At 54.3% G+C, this 21,207-nt stretch overlaps 2 protein-coding genes across 5 annotated transcripts in view; both read left to right on the forward strand.

Annotated features, from left to right (window-relative positions):
* The window catches only part of SUPT5H (SPT5 homolog, DSIF elongation factor subunit), a 30,065-nt gene extending 18,026 nt beyond the window's left edge, over positions 1-12,039 (forward strand). For both annotated transcript variants that reach the window (XM_077840073.1, XM_077840075.1), the window contains 16 exons: positions 680-773; positions 960-1,096; positions 1,402-1,557; positions 1,646-1,792; positions 2,778-2,924; positions 3,693-3,818; positions 4,650-4,734; positions 4,952-5,056; positions 5,661-5,763; positions 6,727-6,854; positions 7,166-7,271; positions 7,564-7,722; positions 8,164-8,332; positions 8,502-8,705; positions 9,993-10,088; positions 11,558-12,039. In XM_077840073.1, coding sequence (XP_077696199.1) covers positions 680-773; positions 960-1,096; positions 1,402-1,557; positions 1,646-1,792; positions 2,778-2,924; positions 3,693-3,818; positions 4,650-4,734; positions 4,952-5,056; positions 5,661-5,763; positions 6,727-6,854; positions 7,166-7,271; positions 7,564-7,722; positions 8,164-8,332; positions 8,502-8,705; positions 9,993-10,088; positions 11,558-11,701 — 2,106 coding nt within the window. In that variant the 3' untranslated portion in view covers positions 11,702-12,039. The remainder of the gene's footprint in view (positions 1-679; positions 774-959; positions 1,097-1,401; positions 1,558-1,645; positions 1,793-2,777; positions 2,925-3,692; positions 3,819-4,649; positions 4,735-4,951; positions 5,057-5,660; positions 5,764-6,726; positions 6,855-7,165; positions 7,272-7,563; positions 7,723-8,163; positions 8,333-8,501; positions 8,706-9,992; positions 10,089-11,557) is intronic.
* A 4,995-nt stretch (positions 12,040-17,034) lies between these two features.
* TIMM50 (translocase of inner mitochondrial membrane 50) overlaps positions 17,035-21,207 on the forward strand; it is a 46,883-nt gene continuing 42,710 nt past the window's right edge. The window contains exons 1-2 of one of the 3 annotated variants that reach the window (XM_077840544.1): positions 17,035-17,220; positions 20,091-20,241. In XM_077840544.1, the coding sequence (XP_077696670.1) occupies positions 17,035-17,220; positions 20,091-20,241 (337 nt within the window). The other 2 variants (XM_077840546.1, XM_077840545.1) reach the window with 2 other exon arrangements.

Below are 21,207 nucleotides of genomic sequence, written 5' to 3' on the forward strand. Positions count from 1 at the left end.
GTCCAGGGCCTCTGTGCATCATGGGAGATGTAGTCCAGCTGGAGAACCTGGTCCATAGAAGAGAATCATGAGGTGAGTTACCTGAACTACATCTCCCATGATGCACTGCGGCAGCACATCCAAATTGAAATATTTTGGTTTTGGACGCTTGATTTTTGATGGAAAAATTGAAACTTCTCATGGAACACAGGCTCATCTCACAGAAACCTCTGTTTAGTCGGAAACCCAATTTGCTGTTTATAACCCTGCCAAAACCCCAAACCCACTTCTGATGGAAAATTTTCAACATGCCTATTGTGAACTCTGTGGAGTCCCCCTCTGCGCACGTGATGGGGTGGGTGTGGGATCTCCATTTGGACTTCTGAGTGGGGGGACAAATTGCTGAAATCCCTATCTGCGTGTTGGGGGAGTTGTATGTGTATTTGGAGATGGGGGTGGCGGACAGCAAGATCCCCATCTGGGCGTGTCATTTGCATGTCAGACTCCACTATGGGGATTGAGATGAACCCACCCCTGGAGCAAAGCCCCGCTCTCGTCTCCTGTTGCTCGGCAAGGCAGGGAGCCTGACCCCTAGGAATGGGGAATCTCAGGGTGGAGGGAAGCTCTGCAGGCTCCATTTGGGTTTCTCTCTCCCCTCCCCCTCCCTGAAATCTCTCTGCCTTTGTCCCCCGGCTGCCAGATCACGGAGGGGGTGAAGCCCACCCTGTCTGAGCTGGAGAAGTTTGAGGACCAGCCGGAAGGCATCGATCTGGAGGTGGTTACCGAAAGCACAGGTACGTGGCGATGACTCATGCGCAGCGGGGAGTCCGTCTAGCCCACGGGGATTGGTGGGAGGGTTGGTCTCTGCCCCTGGGTCTTGCCCCTGAATCTGCAGGGGGCCGTGCTGTCGGCACGTGTGGGGCTGCTGCTGCCTGGGAGCGGCGCCCTCCCCGCGAGTCATGGTGCTCTCCGTTGGGCAGGGAAGGAACGGGAACACAACTTCCAACCTGGGGACAACGTGGAGGTGTGTGAGGGGGAGCTGATCAACCTGCAGGGCAAGATCCTGAGTGTGGACGGCAACAAAATCACCATCATGCCCAAGCATGAGGATCTCAAGGTATGGGATGGGCGGTGCTGGCCTGGGCTTGCATCCAGGCCCTTTGGCTGCCAAGGAGACCAAGTGCAGGCTTGGCAGTGGGGGTGTGATACTCCTGGCTGTACCTATAGGGGGCAGCAGGCCTTTTGGACCTGCGCGTTCCTGGATGCTGTGCCTGTGGTCCCTGGCATCTCCGAGATTAACCCGGGAACGTGAAACTATAGAGTTGTGAACCCTGCAATAGGCAGTGCCCACCTGCATCCTGCTATCACCCTGTCCTGTCAGTCTCCTGCGACCCGCCCTTACCCCGTTCTTCCTCTGCCCAGGACATGCTGGAGTTCCCAGCTCAAGAGCTGCGTAAGTACTTCAAGATGGGAGACCACGTCAAGGTGATCGCTGGGCGCTTCGAGGGCGACACGGGACTGATCGTGCGGGTGGAGGAGAACTTCGTCATCCTCTTCTCGGACCTCACCATGCACGAGGTGAGCGGGGCGGCGGCGGAGCTCCGGGCGCACCCCTCTGACTGTCCCCTTCCCGGGGCCATTCGCTCACTCGCTTCCCCTCTTCCAGCTCAAGGTGCTGCCTCGGGACTTGCAGCTCTGCTCCGAGACGGCCTCCGGCGTGGATGTGGGCGGGCAGCACGAGTGGGGCGAGCTGGTCCAACTGGATCCCCAGACCGTCGGGGTTATCGTCCGCCTGGAGCGGGAGACCTTCCAGGTGGGTGTGCGCTTTTCTCCCAGCATTGGGTGTCTCACTGGAGTGCTAACGAGGCAGGTTGGAACCTTTGCATGGGGAGCTGCTGGCTTCTCTCTAGGTAGGTTCTGCAGCAGAAGAAACCTAGCGTTTGCCCTGGAAAAGGTCTGGGCAGTCTGGCATCCTACCTCTGCTGGGGGCCCATGCCCGATCCCTCCCAGCTGCGTGCACCCCGCCAGCTGAGCCGTTGGGAAGGAGAATTGCTTTCTGATCCCTTCGGTGTTGGGCTTCTCGCCCGTGCATGATGTTCAGTGAAAGGATTAATGGGATCAAAATGATCCGGCCACAACCTCTGCCTGGCTCGAGGCCAGAATTCCCCGTTCTGCCTGAAGGTGGGTTCCCGCTTCTCCCTTCTTGGTCTGACTCGACTGCTCTGCTTCCAGGCCTGACGAGGAGGGGCTGCTGAGTTTTTTCCCAATGTCGTCTGCAATCCTAACTGCCTGGGTTCTTTTCTCTGTGCTACACAGGAGGTCAGACTACGTGATCAGTGGTCCCATATGGTCTTATTTACCAAGAGCTCTAGTCCCTCTGGGCTGGTGGGTTGTTTTGGGGTCTTGGGCAGAAGCCAGCCCCATAGAACTCCTGTTTCCTGGCAGTGTCTCTAAGCCAGTCTCATAGATTCAGAGACTGTGAGGCCAGAAGGGACCATTGTGATCATCTGGTCTGACCTGCTGCACGTCGCAGGCCAGAGAACCTCGCCCGCCCACACCTGTAGAACATCTGTAACGTCTGGCTGAGTTATTGATGGCCTCAAGTCTTGATTTAAACACTTCAGGCTCCAGAAAACCCACCATTTACTCCAGTTCAAACCAGCAAGTGACCCAGGCCCCATGCCGCAGAGGAAGGTGAAAAGCCCCCTTGGTCTCTGCCAGTCTGACTTGAGGGAAAATTTCCTTCCTGCCCCCAGCTCTGGTGATTCCTCTCTCTTCCCTCCCCATTCCCCGTGCAGGTCCTGAACATGTACGGCAAAGTGGTGACGGTCAGGCATCAGGCTGTGACGCGGAAGAAGGACAATCGCTTTGCTGTGGCCCTGGACTCGGAGCAGAACAATATCCACGTCAAGGACATCGTTAAAGTCATTGACGGGCCGCACTCGGTGAGGAGGAGGTGGGCGGGGAAGGGGCTTCCTGATAGGCAGGCCATGGGCCTGTGTGTGGAGGGGGGTGAAGAGCTTAAGATCTCGTCTGCACTCCCCATGCTCCAGTGAGTGGAGGCCAGCGCCCCGCTGGGAGATCATGCCATCTCTGATGGCGCTCTTGCAGCTGGAGCTGGGCTGGGTTGGAATTTAAAGGGGAGAGATCACTTTGTGGGGAGAGAACCGGCAACTCGCTCAGGGTGCTGTCTTCCCTTGGAATCACTGCTGACTTCTGTGTGGGGCTCGCCATGCAGCTGGAAGCATTCTCTCTCTAAATAGACTTCCTGACCATGTGGGGCCCTTAAAGACCCAATGGCAATTTTCACAAGAGTCAGCATGCCTCTTATGCCCAGAGTTGTGGCCATGTTTCAACTCTGTTAATTTCCCTCATACCCCTGGGATCCCCCTGCAACCGGGTACAGTTTTGTTCTTCACTTCCTGTCCTAATCTCTTGCTGAGCAGCTTTGAACAGCTGCTGCATTGGATTCCAGAGGTGGCTGCATTGCAGTGGTGGGTGAGGTGCTCCCTCCTCAGGTTGCACCAGTGCCGAGGTGCAGGCTCCAGGGACTGGGAGCTTCAGCTGTCTTCTGACTCTGTGATGTGCCCTGCCCCTGGGGGGCTGTGAATTTGGCCTCCCCGCCTTGTGGCTGGGCTCTGGATGCAGCCCCAGCGTGCCTGGGTTAGAGGGGTTCCCCGGAATAACTCTGCTCCCTGCTTCTCCTTCCCCAGGGTCGCGAGGGGGAGATCAGACACCTCTTCCGCGGCTTTGGATTCCTGCACTGCAAGAAGCTGGTAGAGAACGGGGGCATGTTTGTGTGTAAGACTCGCCACCTGGTGCTGGCTGGGGGCTCGAAGGTAAGGAGCCTAGGGAGACGCCCGGGGCCTCACCCTCGCTAGTATGACTTGCCTGAAGCAGACCACTGGGCTGTCCAGTCTCGGGTCCTGCCTCCCTGTTGTACCATGAGCCCGTCTGTCCCAGATCTGCCTCCCCATCCCCATGAGGGTGGGTTAGGCTGCCTAGTCCCTTTCAGCAACTTCTGGGTGGTTCAAGGAAGACACCCCCAATGTGGTTGCATTGGGAGGGGTGGATTTCTTCCAGACCCCCCAGCTGGCAAACGTTCCATGCCCTGAAATGTGAATCAGCAGCCCCCGGCAACTTACGGAGACAGTGTTGTCTGGTGGCTAGAGTATGGCCCTGGGAAGCAGGATTCCTGGGTTCCCCTGCTCATGTGTGACCCTGTGAGTCTCTCCCCCGGTAGACTGGGGGTGAGGTAAGGAAGTGGGTAGGGGTGAGTTTGGGAAGTGCTTTGAGATCTTTGGCTAGAGAAGGGAAAAGAAAGCTGCAGGCCGATTTGCCTTAGGGCTGTGTCCTCCTGCAGCTGATGGGGTGGGGCGGAGCCAGAGCCTCCTGTGGGCGGGGTGGAGAATGTGTACACACTTCCCTTCCCAGGGCATGGATCTACTCCCTCCTCATTGGTTCTGGGGGAACATAGTGCCCCCTTGTGTCACCCTGGCTCCCCCTTGGTGCATCACCAGGTTTCATCTCAGGGCCCCAGAGGGACTTTCCCGCCCCCACTCCCAGCTTTGTGTGGGGGAGATGAACCCAGAGATTCCTTCCTTCCTCTGGGAGCCCCAGCTCTGCGGGAGGATTCCCCTTCCTGCTCTCATGCGCTTTCCCTCTTGCAGCCCCGGGACGTCACCAACTTCACCGTCGGTGGCTTTGCGCCCATGAGTCCTCGGATCAGCAGCCCCATGCACCCCAGCGCAGCAGGTGGGTGTCCTGTGGGCTGGGCCTTGGTTCGGGGATTTCTGTAGGCTCTGGCTCACCCCGGTGTTTATAGCACCCCCGGCTGGCCCTGTTTGGGGGTCGGTGCAGCACTATGGTGACTTACTGTCCTGTATGGCGGGGGCAACCTGTAACACTGGGGTGATGTGAGGCTGCAGCCCTGGGGGCACTGTCCCGCTCTGATCTCTGCCCCCCTCCACAGGTCAGCGAGGTGGCTTTGGCGGGGGTGGGATGAGCCGAGGCCGCGGACGCAGGGACAACGACCTGATAGGGCAGACGGTGCGGATCTCCCAGGGACCCTACAAAGGTAATGATAGGCCAGTTGCCGGACAGGGCCAGTCCTCTGCCTTTCGTAGCAGGGCAGGAAGGAGCTGGGAGGTATCTGGCAGGTCTGTTCCATTAGAATGTGGGGGGGACTGTCGAGCGGTGAGGAATTCCCGGGGGCAGCATGTCTAGTGGCTGGGGCCAGGGGGTGGGGGGAAGCTCCTGGGTTCTGTTCCTGGCTGTGGGAGGGTGGTGGAGTCCAGTGGTTAGAGCAGAGAGTCAGGACGTGCGGGTTTTGCTCCCATGCCTGAGAGGGAGCTTAGTCTCTGCTGTTAGTGGACAGCCCGTCTGTCCCTGCCATGCAGGGGAGCTCCTAAGGTGAGCTCCAAAGTTCAAACCCAGCCTGTGGCTGTCCCCTCCCTGTATCTGTCGAGTGAGGACCGAGTAGACCTGAGCTCCTAGCAGGTCTTACCACAGAGCAGGGGAGCTCTGGATTCCAGCTGGTGCTCTGGCCACGTGTGCTTGGCTCGTGGCCCGTTTTCCAGGCGGCCCTTGGTGATGCTCAGGCTGGGCGCCCCCTGCTGTATACACTTGGGATCTCGAGGAGCTGCGTCAGGTGCAGAGCGCTGAGGCCTCTTCTCTTTCAGGCTACATCGGCGTGGTGAAGGATGCCACGGAGTCCACGGCCCGCGTGGAACTCCATTCTACCTGCCAGACCATCTCAGTGGATCGCCAGCGCCTCACGACAGTGTAAGTGCAGCGGGCGGGGGAGACGGGGCTCGTTCTGAGGGGAGCCCGGGCTGGGGGGCCACCGCCAGCAAGCTGCAATCCTGGGCTGCTGGGGTCGGCTCTGGCCCAGGTAGCTGCACCAATGACTGCCCTCTGGTGTCTGTACAGCGCCCGGCGCACTGATCTGTGCCTAGAAGCGTAGTAAGAACATAAGAATGGCTGTACTGGGTCAGACCAATGGTCATTCTGGCCACTGGGAAGACAGGATACTGGGCTAAAGCCAGATGCTTCAGAGGGAAAGACCAGACCAGGGCAATTATCGAGGGATCCATCCCTTGTTGTCCAGGCCCAGCTCAGGGACATCCGGAGCATCTTGGCTAATAGCCATTCATGGACCTGTCCTCCATGAATTCCTCTCATTCTTTTTTGAACCCAGTTGTACTTTTGGCCTTCACAACATCCCCTGGCAACGAGTCTGGGTCTGGGTCCTGGTCCGTGACTCTCACTCCTGGACGCTGCTGTAATGTGTCACCTGCAGTCAGCTGAGTCCCACAGCTGGGAACTGTGTGATAGGCTTGTCTTATGTGGGGCCCGGATCGGGGCAGATCAAGCCCAGAATGGAGGCTGCCAGCCCGGCTCCGTGGTTGAAGCGAGTGCCGATCAGGCTGGGGGCAGAGGAGATCCCCACGTTTCCTCCGGTTGGAAGGGGAGCAGGGGAAAATTCCCTTTCTACAGAAGGGGAACTGGGATGGCTCCTGGGCTATGGAGCTGCTAACCTCTAGGACCCTGGCTAAACCAGCCCAGCTGGGTAGTGACCAGCAACTTGGTGCCCCTGGTGGGAAACTGGGCTTAGTTCAGTGCCCAGTGGCTCAGCACAGTTTGCACCCACCCTTGTTGGCCGCTTCAGTGTTCAGGGGAAAGCTGAGGCCCCGCTAGTGACAGGCAGAGCAAATGGGTGTACAGCAACTCCTCTCTCGCCGGCAGGGGTTCGAGGAGACCTGGCGGCATGACCTCCGCCTATGGCCGCACCCCCATGTACGGCTCGCAGACCCCCATGTACGGCTCCGGCTCCCGCACCCCCATGTACGGCTCGCAGACTCCGCTGCATGACGGTGAGTGAGCTGAGCCTGCTGCTGCGGGGGCTGGGGGAATTGGGCCCTGGGTAGGAGGATTATGGTAGGGGGCTCCCCGGGAACAGGGCGGGAGTGAACTGTCCAGCCCTGCAGTCGACCCACTCTGTCCTGTGCCCGTGCTCCCTGCCCCACCTGATGGAGCTGGGTAATGGGGGAGCCCGATGGACCTGCGCTTCTCCCCCAGATCCTGGCCAGGGGTGGGATGGAAGAAGGGTGACGTAGGGCCTGGCCCCTCCCCATCTCTGCTGCCTGGGCCCGGTGCTAACCAGGCGCGCGCTGGGCTCTTTCAGGCAGCAGGACCCCGCACTACGGCTCCCAGACGCCGCTGCACGACGGGAGCCGGACACCTGCGCAGAGCGGGGCTTGGGACCCCAACAACCCCAATACGCCCTCCAGGTTCGTGTCTCGCGTGCTAGTCTGGGGATGGGGGGGGAGCTTTGACGTGGTCAGCCACTAAGGGGCAGAGGTGTGTGACATGATGGGGGCTATGGGAGAGGGGGCTGGGCTGGGGGGGCGTCATGTGTCAGGAGCTCAAAGGGAACTCTGCATGTGAGTGGTGGCGCCCTCTGCTGGAGAGTGGAGAACTGACGGGGGCGGTTACTTCAGTGTGCTCCAAAGGGGAGGTGATGGGTGGGCTGCAGACGTCTGTCTCCCACATGCCGCGCGAATGATGCGTTCTCCTCCCCAGGGCGGATGAGGAGTTTGAATACGGCTTCGATGATGAGCCCACGCCCTCTCCGCAAGGCTACGGGGGGACCCCCAACCCCCAGACTCCCGGCTACCCCGACCCTTCGTCTCCGCAGGTCAATCCGCCGTACAATCCGCAGACGCCGGGGACCCCAGCCATGTGAGTGCGCATGCCCATGGAGAGGGGACGGGGGAAGAGTCTCTTGCTAGGTTGGGGTGAATCTCTTTGCGCCTAGCATTAGAGCAGAGCGGGGCAGTTCCTGTCAGGGGCCTTGCGTTGCTTTCTAGCCACATGGCGGCCATTCCTCCCTCCCCGGGGGTGCACCCTGCTGCCTGACCCCAACAAGAGGCAGTGCTGCCTCCCAGCGTCTTGCGGTGACCCTGCTCTCTCTCCAAGCGCGCCCATCCGGAAAGGAGATCTGCTAGTTTCCGGAGATCCGATCCCGTTTCTGTGCTCCTGCTGCTGGAGCAGATCTCTGATCCCCGTGTCTATGGCTCCATGGACTGATCTCTTAGGGCAGGAGGACACAGACTGGAGCCCCGCTGGGTTCCGACTTCTATTCCTACCCCCCTCCTCACTGCCTGTCTCTTCTCATTGCAGGTACAACACTGATCAGTTTTCTCCGTACGCTGTTCCATCTCCTCAGGGCTCCTATCAGCCAAGCCCCAGCCCTCAGAGTTACCACCAGGTGGCGCCGAGCCCCGTGGGCTACCAGAACACCCACTCGCCAGCCAGTTACCACCCGACCCCGTCGCCCATGGCGTATCAGGTACCGTCCAAGCGCCTTGCTGGGTAAAATGCCAGGCCGAGCCGCAAATTGCAGGTGGCTTAGCCAGATCCGGGGGGGGATGTGGCCCAACGGGAATTCTTGCTGTGGCCGTGAGAGGCTAATGTCAGAGAGCAGAGACCTCTAACTCTGTGCTGCTTCTTCCCCACAGGCCAGCCCCAGTCCCAGCCCAGTGGGCTACAGCCCCATGACACCAGGGGCTCCTTCTCCAGGGGGTTACAACCCGCACACCCCCGGCTCCGGCATTGAGCAGAACTCCAGCGACTGGGTCACCACCGACATCCAGGTCAAAATTCGAGACACCTATGTGGACAGCCAGGTGGTGGGGCAGACGGGAGTCATCCGCAGTGTGACGGTGCGTAGCAGAGAGCGCGCTGTTTTCGTGTCAATGGGCCGGGGAGCAACCAGATGGGGCATAAGGGAGGGTCTGATGGGTAATTACTAAGGAAGGGGATGAAATAATTAAGGGTGAAATTAATCACACTCTGGCTAGGCACCCAGGAAAGCATCCTGACCGCGAGAATTACTGTGCTATGGGCAGAGGGCAACCCCTGGGGCCTCTTTAATTAAGACTAGGAAATGCCCTGGAGAATATTGCTGTAGAGAACAGCCCTGCCTGGACCACTGGGTTAGAAGCAAGTATTCAGGCCGCCGTCACTTCTGAATTCTCCATCTGATCTCATTCAGGGTATTTGTAGCTTCGAGGTCTGGATCCTGCAGGTGTTGGGAAGAGGGGGGATGTGGAGAAACCCAGTTAGACCGAACTACTGCCTGCATGCACGGCTGTATTGGGTCTGGTGTCTGTCCTCCAATGTTTATCCCTCCCCCTCGCATACATAAGCTAGATAAGAACGGCCATTCTGGGTCAGACCAAAGGTCCATCTAGCCCAGTATCCTGTCTTCCGACAGTGGCCAACGCCAGGCGCCCCAGGGGGAATGAACAGGACAGGCAATCATCAAGTGATCCATCCTCCCAGCTTCTGGCAAACAGAGGCTAGGGACGTGAACAGGTTTGAATTGTGCAGGATAGTGCATGGGAGGCAGAGACCAGAGCGAGGGACATAAAGACTAGTGGTGCCAACACGTGGTGCGGTGAATAACCAAACGCGTCCAGTTGCAAGGCCAGTAGGGTGAGGAGGGGAAAGTTAAGGGAGGAAGATGAGGAGTTGTAAGAACACACTTGGTTAGCAGCAAGCGTGCACAATAAGGCCATTCAGACACCACAAACTGCAGAGAAGGCTCTTGTATGCAACCTTTCTGCGCCACACCTGTGCACAGGTAACAGCAGTGTCGATGTGGGGGCCACCTGGGCACGTACTTGGGTGGCTGCCCCATGCTGAATACTGTGCCGATGTGTGTAAACAGCTGTTTGTTTATTTGCGTGAGCTAGATCAAAGCCCACCCATGCTGCAATCAGACCTTTGCTTGCAGCGTGGAGGTACCCTAAGTGGCTTTTGAGGGGGGGACAGAGTTTCTTGGGATCAGCTGGAATCTTCCTGGAATTCCAGAGGTTCGCATCCCGGGGTGGGAATTCTCGGCTTTGTGTTTGAGCTCAGGCATGCTCTACAAATGGGTCTGAAAGAGCACGCGGTCTCTGAATGGCTTAATGTCGGCGCCTGACCGGGCTGTCTTCTCCCATCAGGGTGGAATGTGCTCAGTCTACCTGAAGGACAGCGAGAAGGTGGTCAGCATTTCGAGCGAGCACCTAGAGCCCGTCATACCGACCAAAAACAATAAGGTACGTTAACGCCAACCCGTCTGTCTGGCAGCTCTGATCAAATGGCATCTCTGGCCTCTCCGGTGGCTGGATTACACGGTCCTACGTAGAACCTGATTCTGTATGACTGTGTTGGGTCTTGATTAAGAGTAATTTGTTCCTGGTTGGTGTGGTACTCCCTGTGGGGCCCATTGTGCTAGGTGCGGTGCAAACAGTAGGCGCTGGCCCTGGCCCTGGATTGTTAGGAGTACAAGGGGAGGGAATTGTCCCTCAGTTAGTAGTAATATGTCCCACGAAAATAGTCCCCATTCAAGCAGTTACAACAGTCATCCCTCGCTCTTACCTGACGCTTTCCATCAGCAGACCTCAAAGGGCATTACAAAGGAGGTCAGAGTCGTCATGCCTGTTTTCCCGATGGGGAAACTGAGGCACAGGAGGGTGCGGGGGAGAATGAATTGCCCAAGGTCACCCAGGAGGTATTATTCTGTCTGTACAGGGCCGGGCACAATGGGATTCTGGTCCATGACTGCAGCTTCTAGGTGCTCCTGCAATATAATCATCCTTGGAGAAGTTTTTAGACTGTGAGTTCCATGGAGCTGGGACCATGCTGTCTTCTGTGCCTGGGAACACATGGCATGCTGTGGGCACCACCAGAAAGAAAGAATAGTTTCTTTGCCAGCTATGCTTGTACGGGACCCCCATCGTGACTAATAGGGAGTTAAAGATCTAATGTGCACTCAGAACGTCCAGGTTTAATAGATGTGATGGTCAAACTTTGTTCTGATGCAGCTGGTCTTTCCAAACTGCAGAGATCATGAATATTAATGTTCTGGTGCCCACACTGAGTGCCCATTGTGCCAGGCGCTGCCCAGACAGGAGTAAGAGACCAGCCTTGTCCTGAAGAGCTTCCAGTCCAAATAGACAAGACATGGAAATGGAGACTGCTTGCCTTCTCTGAGACCACCTTGATGTCTGTTCTTAGGGTGTCCTCCAACCCTGAGCGCACCCGACCGCTTCACATATTTCTACCAGCCTTTAGCTAATCAGGATTGTACTGAGCAATCCATGTGGTGGGGTGGGTTGTTCGTATGCCTAGAGAGGAAGGATGGTCCAGTGGTTAGGGGGCTAGTCTGGGATTCTGGAGAGCTGGGTTCAGTTTTCGCTTGGGCAAGTCACTTTAACTCTGTGGGCCTCTGTTTCCCTATCTGTACAATAGGGATAATACTAATACCTAGTTTTCTTTTAGCATTTTCCATCTCTGGATCCTAAAGCGCTGTCCTATGTCCCAGGGGGCTGGAAAGATAAATACACTTAGGAGCAGCCAGATAAGGATCATAGATAGGAACTTATTGACCCTGTGCAGGCAGTCTTGTGCTCAAGCCTTGCCCCTTTTACCCCACGGCAGACACAATCAATTCTGACTTCCAGCATCAAATCTAGCAGAAGCATAATCCCCTTGCCCCTCAAGCTCCTGTGCTTGCTTTCTCCAGGTGAAGGTGATCCTGGGGGAGGACCGGGAGGCGACAGGCGTCCTCTTGAGCATCGACGGAGAGGATGGCATCGTCCGCATGGACTTGGAGGAGCAGCTCAAGATCCTCAACTTGCGATTCCTGGGCAAGCTGCTGGAGCCGTAGGGCTGGGGCCTTTTTAGCAGTTGACCAGAGACTGGTTCAACATGTCCTTGTACAGAGTTCCGGGGTGGGGGGGGATAACTGCTTTTTTTTTTTTTTCTTTTTTCTTCCAGAACAGCTGGTGGTTGTTTTTGGAGTTTGTTTTTATTTGTAATGCTGCAGTTATGTCTCATGAGTAAATTGGGACTGGAGTAGGAAAAACAGTGTGTGCTCACACGTGGGGAGGGCAGGGGTAGAGGCTGGGGTTGGTCCCATAGCACTAAACACGCTTCTTCTCCTTCCTCTTGAAAAGGGAAACCACTTGCTGTGCCTGCGTTTCAATAAAATCCATCTGTCCCGTGCCCCCTGCATGTGCTTGGTCTGTATCATCGGATGCAATAGGCTGCCTGGATCCTAGGCCACGGTCATTGGAACCACTCAAATGCAGCCTGCCAGATGGAATGGATAAGAATGGAACAGCTTGATCTTGTCTGAGCTTTTCTTTTTTTCCCTTTGCCTCCTATTAGCCTATGAAATAAAGGGATATCTAAAACGTCCAAAGAGACCAGGGGGAAGGAACGCAAGCGAAAATAGGGAAAGAACTGGCTAAAGAATATTTAGGCAAGTTCGATAGATGCAAGTCGGCAAGGCCTGATGAAATTGTTTCAGTTAGTTCCTTACACACCTTATGGTCAATCTCAGAACCATTAGCAATGATCTTCAAGAACTCCTGGAGGAGCTGAGGTTCCAGGGGACTGGAGAAGGGCAAACATGGTACCTATCTTAAAAGGGGGAACAAATAGGACATGGGGAATTTGTAGACCAGTCAGCCTGTCTTCGATACCTGGGAAGATATTGGAACCCATTAACCAACAATCTGTTTGTAAGCACCTAGAGGATGATGGTGTGATCAGAAATAGCCAGCATGGCTTTTAAGAATAAATCATGCCAAGCCAACCTTATTTCCTTCTTTGATAGGGTTATTGGCCTAGTGGATGGGGGCAGATTGGCCTAGTGGATGGGGGTGGGGGGAAGCTGTAGATGCTTGATTTGATGAAGGCTTTTGACACAGTCACCCATGACGTTCTTGTAAGCAAATGTGTTCCAGATGAGATTATTATAAAGTGGGTGCACAACTGGTTCAAAGACTGTACTCAGAGTAGTTATCGATGGTTTGTCAAATTCAGGGGGTGTATGTAGTGGGGTCCTGCTTGGGGCTGGTACTATTCAATATTTTCATTAATGATGTGGATAATGGAGGGGAGAGTATATTTATCAAATTTACAGATGACACCAAGCTGGGAGGGGTTGCAAACACTTTGGAGGGCAGGATTAGAATTCAAAACAACCTTGACAAATTGGATGAAATTCAATAAAGACAAGTGCAAAGTACATCACTTAGGAAGGAAAATTCAAATGCAAAATGGGGAATAACTGGCTAGGGGGTCGTACTGCCGAAAAGGATCGGGGGATTATAGTGGATCACAAATTGAATGAATCATCAATGGGATGCAGTTGTGAAAAAGGCTGATATTCTGGGGTGTGTGAACAGAAGTGTCGTATGTAAGGCATGGGAGGTAATGGACCCTGCTCTGCATGGCACTGGCAAGGCCTCAGAGGGAGTGCGGTGTCCAATTCTGGGTGCTGCACTTTAGGAAAGAGTGGGATAAAGTGGAGAGAATCCAGAGAGCAACAAAAATGGTCAGCAGTTTAACCTGACCTGCGAGGAAAGGTTAAAAAAATGGGCAGGTTTAAAGTCTTGAGAAAAGACTTGCGGGGGACCTGATAACTGTCTTCAAATATGCCAAGGGCTGTTACAAAGAGGATGGTGATCAGTCCTTCTCCATGTCCTCTGTAGGTAGGACAAGAAGCAATAAATTTAATCTGCAGCAAGGGAGATTGAGGTGAGAGATTAGGATACATTTTCTAACTCTCAGGGGAGTGAAGCTCTGGAAAGGAAGTTGTGGGATCCCCATCATTGGAGGTTTTTCTGAACAGGTTGGACAAACATCTGTCAGGGCTGGTCTAGGTTTACTTGATGCTGCCTCGGCTCGGGGCTTGGCTTGGTGACCTCTTGAGGTCCCTTCTACCCTGCCATTCCCATTCTATGTGAGGGGTTTTCCGTAGGGGAGTAGAGCAGCACTGTTCAGACAAGCTTCCAGTCGTGCCTGAAGCAAGGCTGTGGCAATTGAAGGGGAGGAGCAGGCTCTTTTATCTTGGCAATCAAAAAAATCAGACTGATAAAGTGACTAATACTCAATACAATAAACAGGACTCAATTCCCCTTTTCCTTTCAGGTCTAAATCACTGCTTTAAATCCAGACCAAGTAACTGAATGTCCTTGAAACAGCTGACGGCTGCTTGTTGACCCATGGGTGAAATTTACCTGGTGCAGAGTTGTTCACCTCAGCACCATTTTTGCATTTCCCAAGTTGGCCAGCGATAACAGACTGGGTCACTTTCACTCTTGTGTCTAATGTGTTTCTCGTCTTTCGTTTTCTGGTTCATATGCACCAGCCCTGGGTTGTAATAGAATGATAGAAGGTCAGGGTAGGAAGAGACCTCAGGAGGTATCTAGTCCAACCTGCTGCTCAAAGCAGGACCGACCCCAACTAAATCATCCCAGCCAGCGCTTTGTCAAGCAGGGCCGTAAAAGCCTCTAAGGAGGGAGATTCCCCCACCTCCCTAGGGAACCTATTCCAGGGTTTCCCCACCCTCCACGTGAAATAGTGTTTCCTAATATCCAACCTAGACCTCCCCCACTGCAACTTGAGACCATTGCTCCTTGTTCTGAAGAAGCTGGGTTACATGCACCACAGGGGAAAGATTTTGTTTTTCACTAGGAATTATTTTTTCAAATAGAAATATTTTGTGGGCGGTCTCACATTATGAATAAATTAACCCTAATTTGGAGGCTACAGACCTAAGGCAGAATCTTCCTTTGAAAGGATTTTCCCCCTTCACTATAAGGATCACCAAAGAGTATCAGAAAAGGACTTCCTCTGTTGGGTTATTTTATAAATTTGAATAAAGGAAAAAGCTGTGCTAAGCTGTTGCTTTGCCCCTCTGCCTGCAGGCTGCAGTGAGTTTCGATGAGTCTTGTTAAAACCCTAAACAGCAGAGGTTTGTAGAGCTGCTTGAACAATATTCTAGAACACTGTATTGTTCTTGCTTTTATTTTCCTTGAAGCGATGGCATCAATTTACAATGTAGTAAAGTAATTTCAGGTACTCGGTCATCCCTTGCTTCTGTCTGAAACCCATACAGAAAAGCAGGGAGGGGTCACTTCACCCAGTCCTGCAGGGAAGCCATGCCTGGGCTTGGACTGGGCAGCTTTGGAAGAAGGTCCAGTCAACTCTCCTGAACCACTTCTAACATGGCATGAGGAATATTATTTCCTCCACTGTCAATTCAGGGGGTGGAGCAAGATAATTTAAATGCATTCAGGCTGTGGTTGCAAAGTTTGGACTGTACAATCTCCTCGATCAACAGGCTGTTTACAACAGGAGCACATATTTGGCATGTAAGTGCATGTGGCCACAGCTTGTGAAAATGATCTTTAAAGTGCCATCACTAGACTTCAGAGTGAACAACGCAGAGAAGAATGGAGTGTTCCACATCTCTCAGAATGGAAGCTTCAGACTGTCATAGGTGAGGAAGCCCCCCATCCTTTGCACTGAAGTGGGTCAAAGGTTTTAATTCTAGTGAACGCTCTGATTCTGTTGCATCAAAAATCCTGTAGCCTGGGCCTGTGCCCAGCTTCTAGGAGTGTGCCAAAAAGTGGGGAGGAGGAGGAGGTAGTACACAAGGGCCAGAGCTGAAGTGCTAGTGGGATCTGGGAAAGGATCAGTGTTGTGCTGCGGGGGGAATGTTGCTACCACACTGCTCCGCCTTCGTTACCTTCTAGTCTCCCCATCAGCCCCCTCACTCCCTCTTATCCCCAACACCTCCTCCCTCCCCTCCCATCCACCTCCCTTCCCCCCTCCCAACTGCATCCTCCCTCCACTGCCCCACCAATTCCCCATCCACCTCCCATCTCCTCCTTTCTCCCCCTCCAATCCCCATCCACGTCCCTCCACTGCCCCACAAATTTCACATCCACCTCCAACCTCCCTTCCCCCCACTCAAATCCCCATCCACCTCCCTCCACTGTCCCACCAATTCCCCATCCACCTCCATCCTCCCTCCCCCCCTCCATTGCCCCCAACCTCCCTTCCCCTCTCCCAACTGCCTCCTCTCTCCACTGCCCCACCTATTCCCCATCCACCTCCAACCTCCCTTCCCCCTCCCTCAAATCCCCATCCTCCCATTTCCCCCCCAACCCCATCCACCTCCAACCTCCCTTCTCCCTCCCTCCATTGCCCCAACCTCCCTTCCCCCCTCCCAACTGCATCCTCCCTCCACTGCCCCACCAATTCCCCATCCACCTCCCATCTCCTCCTTTCTCCCCCTCCAATCCCCATCCACGTCCCTCCACTGCCCCACAAATTTCACATCCACCTCCAACCTCCCTTCCCCCCACTCAAATCCCCATCCACCTCCATCCTCCCTCCTCTCTCCCTCCACTGCCCCACCTATTCCCCATCCACCTCCAACCTCCCTTCCCCCTCCCTCAAATCCCCATCCTCCCATTTCCCCCCAACCCCATCCACCTCCAACCTCCCTTCTCCCTCCCTCCATTGCCCCAACCTCCCTTCCCCCCTCCCAACTGCCACCTCCCTTCCCCCCTCAAATCCCCCTCCCCCTCTATTGCCCCAACCCCATCCACCTCCCCCCCTCCCTCCATTGCCCCAACCTCCCCCCCCACCTACCTCCTCCCTCCACTGCCCCCATCCACCTCCCGCCCCTCGCTCGCCGCAGCCCTTCCTCCCAGCTTCAGACAGCGCGAAGGGCGCCAGCAGCCCAAGTGCCTCATTTGACCTTCGCCGCCTTCCGTTCTTCTCGCTCTCCCCCCGCTCTGATTGGCTGGGGCGGCAGCGGCCTGCGCAGGGCGGGCGTGTCTTGTGATGGGTTGGGTCTGCCCTCTTAGCTCCGCCTCCTATGGTTTGTCATTGGTCTGTCGGCCTGTCTCCCTCAGGGCCCGGTGCCGGCCTTCTGTCGCTTGCGATTGGTCTGCCTAGCCAAGGTAGGCGGGGTCAGGGTCACCCCGATGTCTGATTGGTGGACAGCCGCGGTGTGGGCGTTGCCTTCACTGCCTTTTCCTCTGATTGGCTGAGCTCCCCCGCTACTTTTCAATCTCCCCGGCTGCGGCCTGACCTCCCCTCGCGCGTGGATTGGCGGGCTGGGCTCGAAGCGCTCCGATTGGGCGGGAGGCGGCACCCGGCGCCTGCGCGCTGCGCTCCGGGGGGGGGAGGAAGATGGCGGCGGCGGCTCGCGGGCTGGTTGTGGCGGCGGCGTGCGGGGTCCGCGCGCTGGGGGGTGGCTGCTGTCGGCGGCCCCGGGCGTCCCCGGGCCGGGCCCTGAGCTCGGGGGCGCCGCCGCAGGGCGCGGGGGTGGGGCTGGCCGAGGCGCTGCTGCAGGACAAGCTACGGCAGCACCAGCAGGTGAGGGGGCGGGGCCAGAGGGGCGGGGGCGGGGCTGCTCTTTGGGGGGGAGGGTGTCGGGGGGGTTGGGGGTGTGGGAAGGGGGGCTGTGGTGGGGGGAGGGATGGGGTGGGGGAAGGTTGGGCGATGGGGGTGTGGGAAGGGGGGCTGTGGTGGGGGGAGGGATGGGGTGGGGGGAAGGTTGGGGGATGGGGGTGTGGGAAGGGGGGCTGTGGTGGGGGGAGGGATGGGGTGGGGGGAAGGTTGGGGGATGGGGGTGTGGGAAGGGGGGCTGTGGTGGGGGGAGGGATGGGGTGGGGGGAAGGTTGGGGGGCTGTGGGGAGGTGGGAAGGTTGGGGGGATGGCCTACTTTCCAGCACACCAGTTTTGGTTCATTGATTTCTGGTTCTACGCTCACCTTGTTTACCAGGCATTATCTTACCACAAGCCTTGAGTTACATCAGCCGGCCTTTTTGTTCGGACGCGTTCAGTCTTTCTGTCTCCTTTTCATACCTTTTCCCGTCGACACTTGATGTTTCAGGTTATTGTGATCTCTTATGAGCGTACCCTCACTTTTTACAGATAAACTCACCATTGGGGTAAATCTGTTGGCCAAGTTATTACAACCGAGGGTGGGGTGTATGTGGGGGGAGGGGAGGAGAGGACAGGACACTAGAAAATGGTTGAGGGAGCTTGGGATAGGGGCATTCGGGGGTGGAGGGAGGGAGAGATGGGGGTTATCAGTGAGTGGGGGAATGGGGAAGAGTGGTGAGGTGGGTTGTTAATGGGAAGGATCAGAAATGGCTGGGAGGGGATTAGGGTGTGGGGGGGTTGTCAGTGGGGAGGGGGTTGAGGACTGGGAAGGGCATGGTTGGGGGGGTGTGAGGGGGAAGGCTGGGGGTTGCCATCCAAAGGGAAGGGGGGCTGGGAAGTGGTGGGAAAGGAAAAGCGGAGAGGGAGGTTGTGAATTGGTTGGGAGGATGGCGTGTGGGGAGTTGAAAGGCAGGTTTGATGATAGGGTATGATGAAGTTGGCAAGCTTGGGGGCAGGTTTAGGGACAAGGGGAGTTGTCACTGGATGGGACAAGACCCTGTCTGGTATACTGTCAGAAATGGCCACCACTTGGCATTGAGAGGCAGGCATGACCTCAGCAGAAAGGTCATCAGGGTCTCTACCTGGCTGTCACAAGGTGGCGCTGCTGAAATGTACTTGAGAGTCCTTGGCAGTGTCAGCTTTGTCCTCTCACAACCCGGTGTGTCTCAGGCTTCAGAATTAATGCCAAGACCCCAAAACATCCCACAAGCAGGTTGTGGAAATTAGGATGTTCCACAGAAATCTGGGATGGGAGAGAATTCTTACTCACTGTCACTGTATTGTCCCCCTTGGCACTGGCACATCCGAGAAGGTTTGCCTGTTGCATCTCGCATGGTTTGGTCTGGTCAGTGTTTGGAGGAGAAGCAACCAGGAAAAACTCGGGGCGCTGCAGGGAGTTGTGTGGGTATCTCAGTGGGGGATGTGCTCATCTGCCTGTGCCAACCTCAATTCCCTGACATGGTACTAGGGAGTTCTGGCTGGTACAGGGAAGTTGCTCTTTTTCAAATGAGATCTAGCCCAGAAGTCGTGACCATCTGGAAGCATTACAGTTCTTATGGTAGTTTTCACAAAGGCACCTGGGTGTTTAATCTTGGTCTTGTGACCATATTTCTGCTTGGGTAGTCATATTCTTCCGTCCTGCGTTTCAGTGGGGTATCAGCCTTTACAGTGCCATTCGGCCTTTAACCATGAGAGTAAAAAACAGACCTATTGCTGGTTTTATAGTTGTTCCAGGTTTAAAATATCGGCTCTCTCAAATGGTTGCTAAACAAAATTGTATTCTGGTTAGGACTTGGCATTCAGATTTCAGGCTCGGGGGCAAACATTTCCCCAGTGGTTCATTTTAACCCTCCAAAACGTAAGGGGAAAGTACCCTGGTAACAGGACTTTAAAGCAGTCTTGTAAAATTGTTATGAAAACTTACCATGCTAAGCACAAAACCCCACTCCCCTGCCCTTTGCCAGGACATCTGATCACTAATGAAAAAACCTTGTACTTTACTCTCCCCAAACAAGTGGATGAGGGAAAAGTTTGCAAGTCTGATGCTATTTTCTCGAGGTCAGGGTCTTTTCTTCGGTTGGCACAGCATTTGACAGTTTGTGCCTCATTAATAGTGCAGGGAAACCTTAGGGGAGACCAGTCTTTCCCAGGCTGCCATGGCTGGACTAGACGTAGGGTCAGAATGCGGGGGGGGGAAATGGTGGTACTTACTCTAGCAACCCCATCACAAGGAGCCATGCTGGGTGGCCATCAGGAGGAGCCATGCTGGGTGGATTGCACAAATCTTCCTCTTGCATGCTTGATCCGAATAAAAATAGGTAACATTGTTGACATTTAATTGCCTCATTAGGATTCAGAGTTCCCTTTGGATAAATGAAGCAGTTAATGCTCCTTTTAGAGCTGTTGTTTCAGGCAGTCTGCATATTCAGGCAGACTCCACTATATTGACTTACAGTCATTTCACATTTTGAAGGATGCTGTCTATACAGTAAAGGCTGAAGAATTTGCTAATCCGATCTCTGGCTAGATGATGTAATGGATCCTTTCCATCTTTAGTTTCTCTGATTATGTTAATTGCTTTCTTTATTCCTTTCACGGGGAGTTCTGTAAAAGGTTCTATAATCACGTTCTGGTACTAAACAGAAAGGCCAGTGGAATTTTTCCCTAAAGGTTTTGAGTCCAGTGAGTTAGTTATTTACCTGTGTGTGGCTCTCTTCTCTGTAGCTATGAACCCTAACTTCTGTAACTTTCACACCTGATAACTTAAATCTTTTCTCTTTCCCACCCTCCATGGGTAGTCAACAGAGGGAGGAGATGGGAAGGGGTCCAGTTCTGATGAGCAGCAGGAGAAGAAACAGAAGGAAAATACAGCCTATGCCAAGAAAATGGTGCTCCGGATAGCAGGGCTAATGGGAGCTGGTAGCGGGATAGCAGTTATCTATATTTTTGGTAAGCTTTTCAATCCATTTGGGATGGAAATTATTAACAATTCTATAAAAATGCCAGCAAATGTGTTATTCTCAGTGCCTTTCTGATTATTCTCTAGCAGCTGATTCCCCCTGCCCAATAACTGGCTATATTTTTATTACCTTTCTTCCAAGGATCTCAAGTCGTTTACAAAAACTAAGCTTACAACACCTTTGCAAGGCTGTGAAGGATAATTATTCCTATTGTATAGATGCTAACGGTGCATGCAAATGGCTTGCTACACAACAAGTCAGTAGCAGGGTCAGGAATGGAACCCAGGAGTTCTGTTCTTTCCATTTTTATTATTTATATTACCATGGTGTTCAGAGATCCCAGTCAGGATCAGGACCCCGTCTGTAGAAGGGGAGCTAATGGTACTGACCTCCTTTGTAAATGGTATACCCCCAGGCTCATCAGATATTCAGTTCTTAAAGGAACACAGCATGGGAAATCTAACCCTGACATTCCTTTTATGAGTGCTACATAAATTACTTTGAGATCTCAGAGCACTAAATAAAGCTAGGCATTATTGTGCTAGATGCTGTACAAACACGCATAGGTATGGTCCTTAGCCCCAAAAGCCTGCAGTCTAATCCACTAAACCTCCCTTCCTTGGTCTGTCTAGATACTTACATGACACACATCACTGTAGTATCCGACCTTCATGCAAAAGGTGTCTGGCCAGTCAGATTAGCCAGGAAGGGAGTTTGTTGATATCCCAACACAGTACCAAGACTGCTGGGGTTTTTTTTAAGGGGTTCTTGTATTTTAATTGCAATTTTAAAAATGTTTTTCTGGAAACTTAGCATTGATATCCCTGGCATAGAACTGAGGCCCATTAGTGAGACAGTCTGTTTAGAATGTAGTCTTCCGTTTCCAGAGCTGTCAAGATGGAACCCTTCCTGAGCACTACCATCACTTAATGCTCTACTTATTACACAAAGTCTC

The sequence above is a fragment of the Eretmochelys imbricata genome, chromosome 23 (assembly GCF_965152235.1).
Source record: "Eretmochelys imbricata isolate rEreImb1 chromosome 23, rEreImb1.hap1, whole genome shotgun sequence".
Taxonomy (NCBI): domain Eukaryota; kingdom Metazoa; phylum Chordata; order Testudines; family Cheloniidae; genus Eretmochelys; species Eretmochelys imbricata.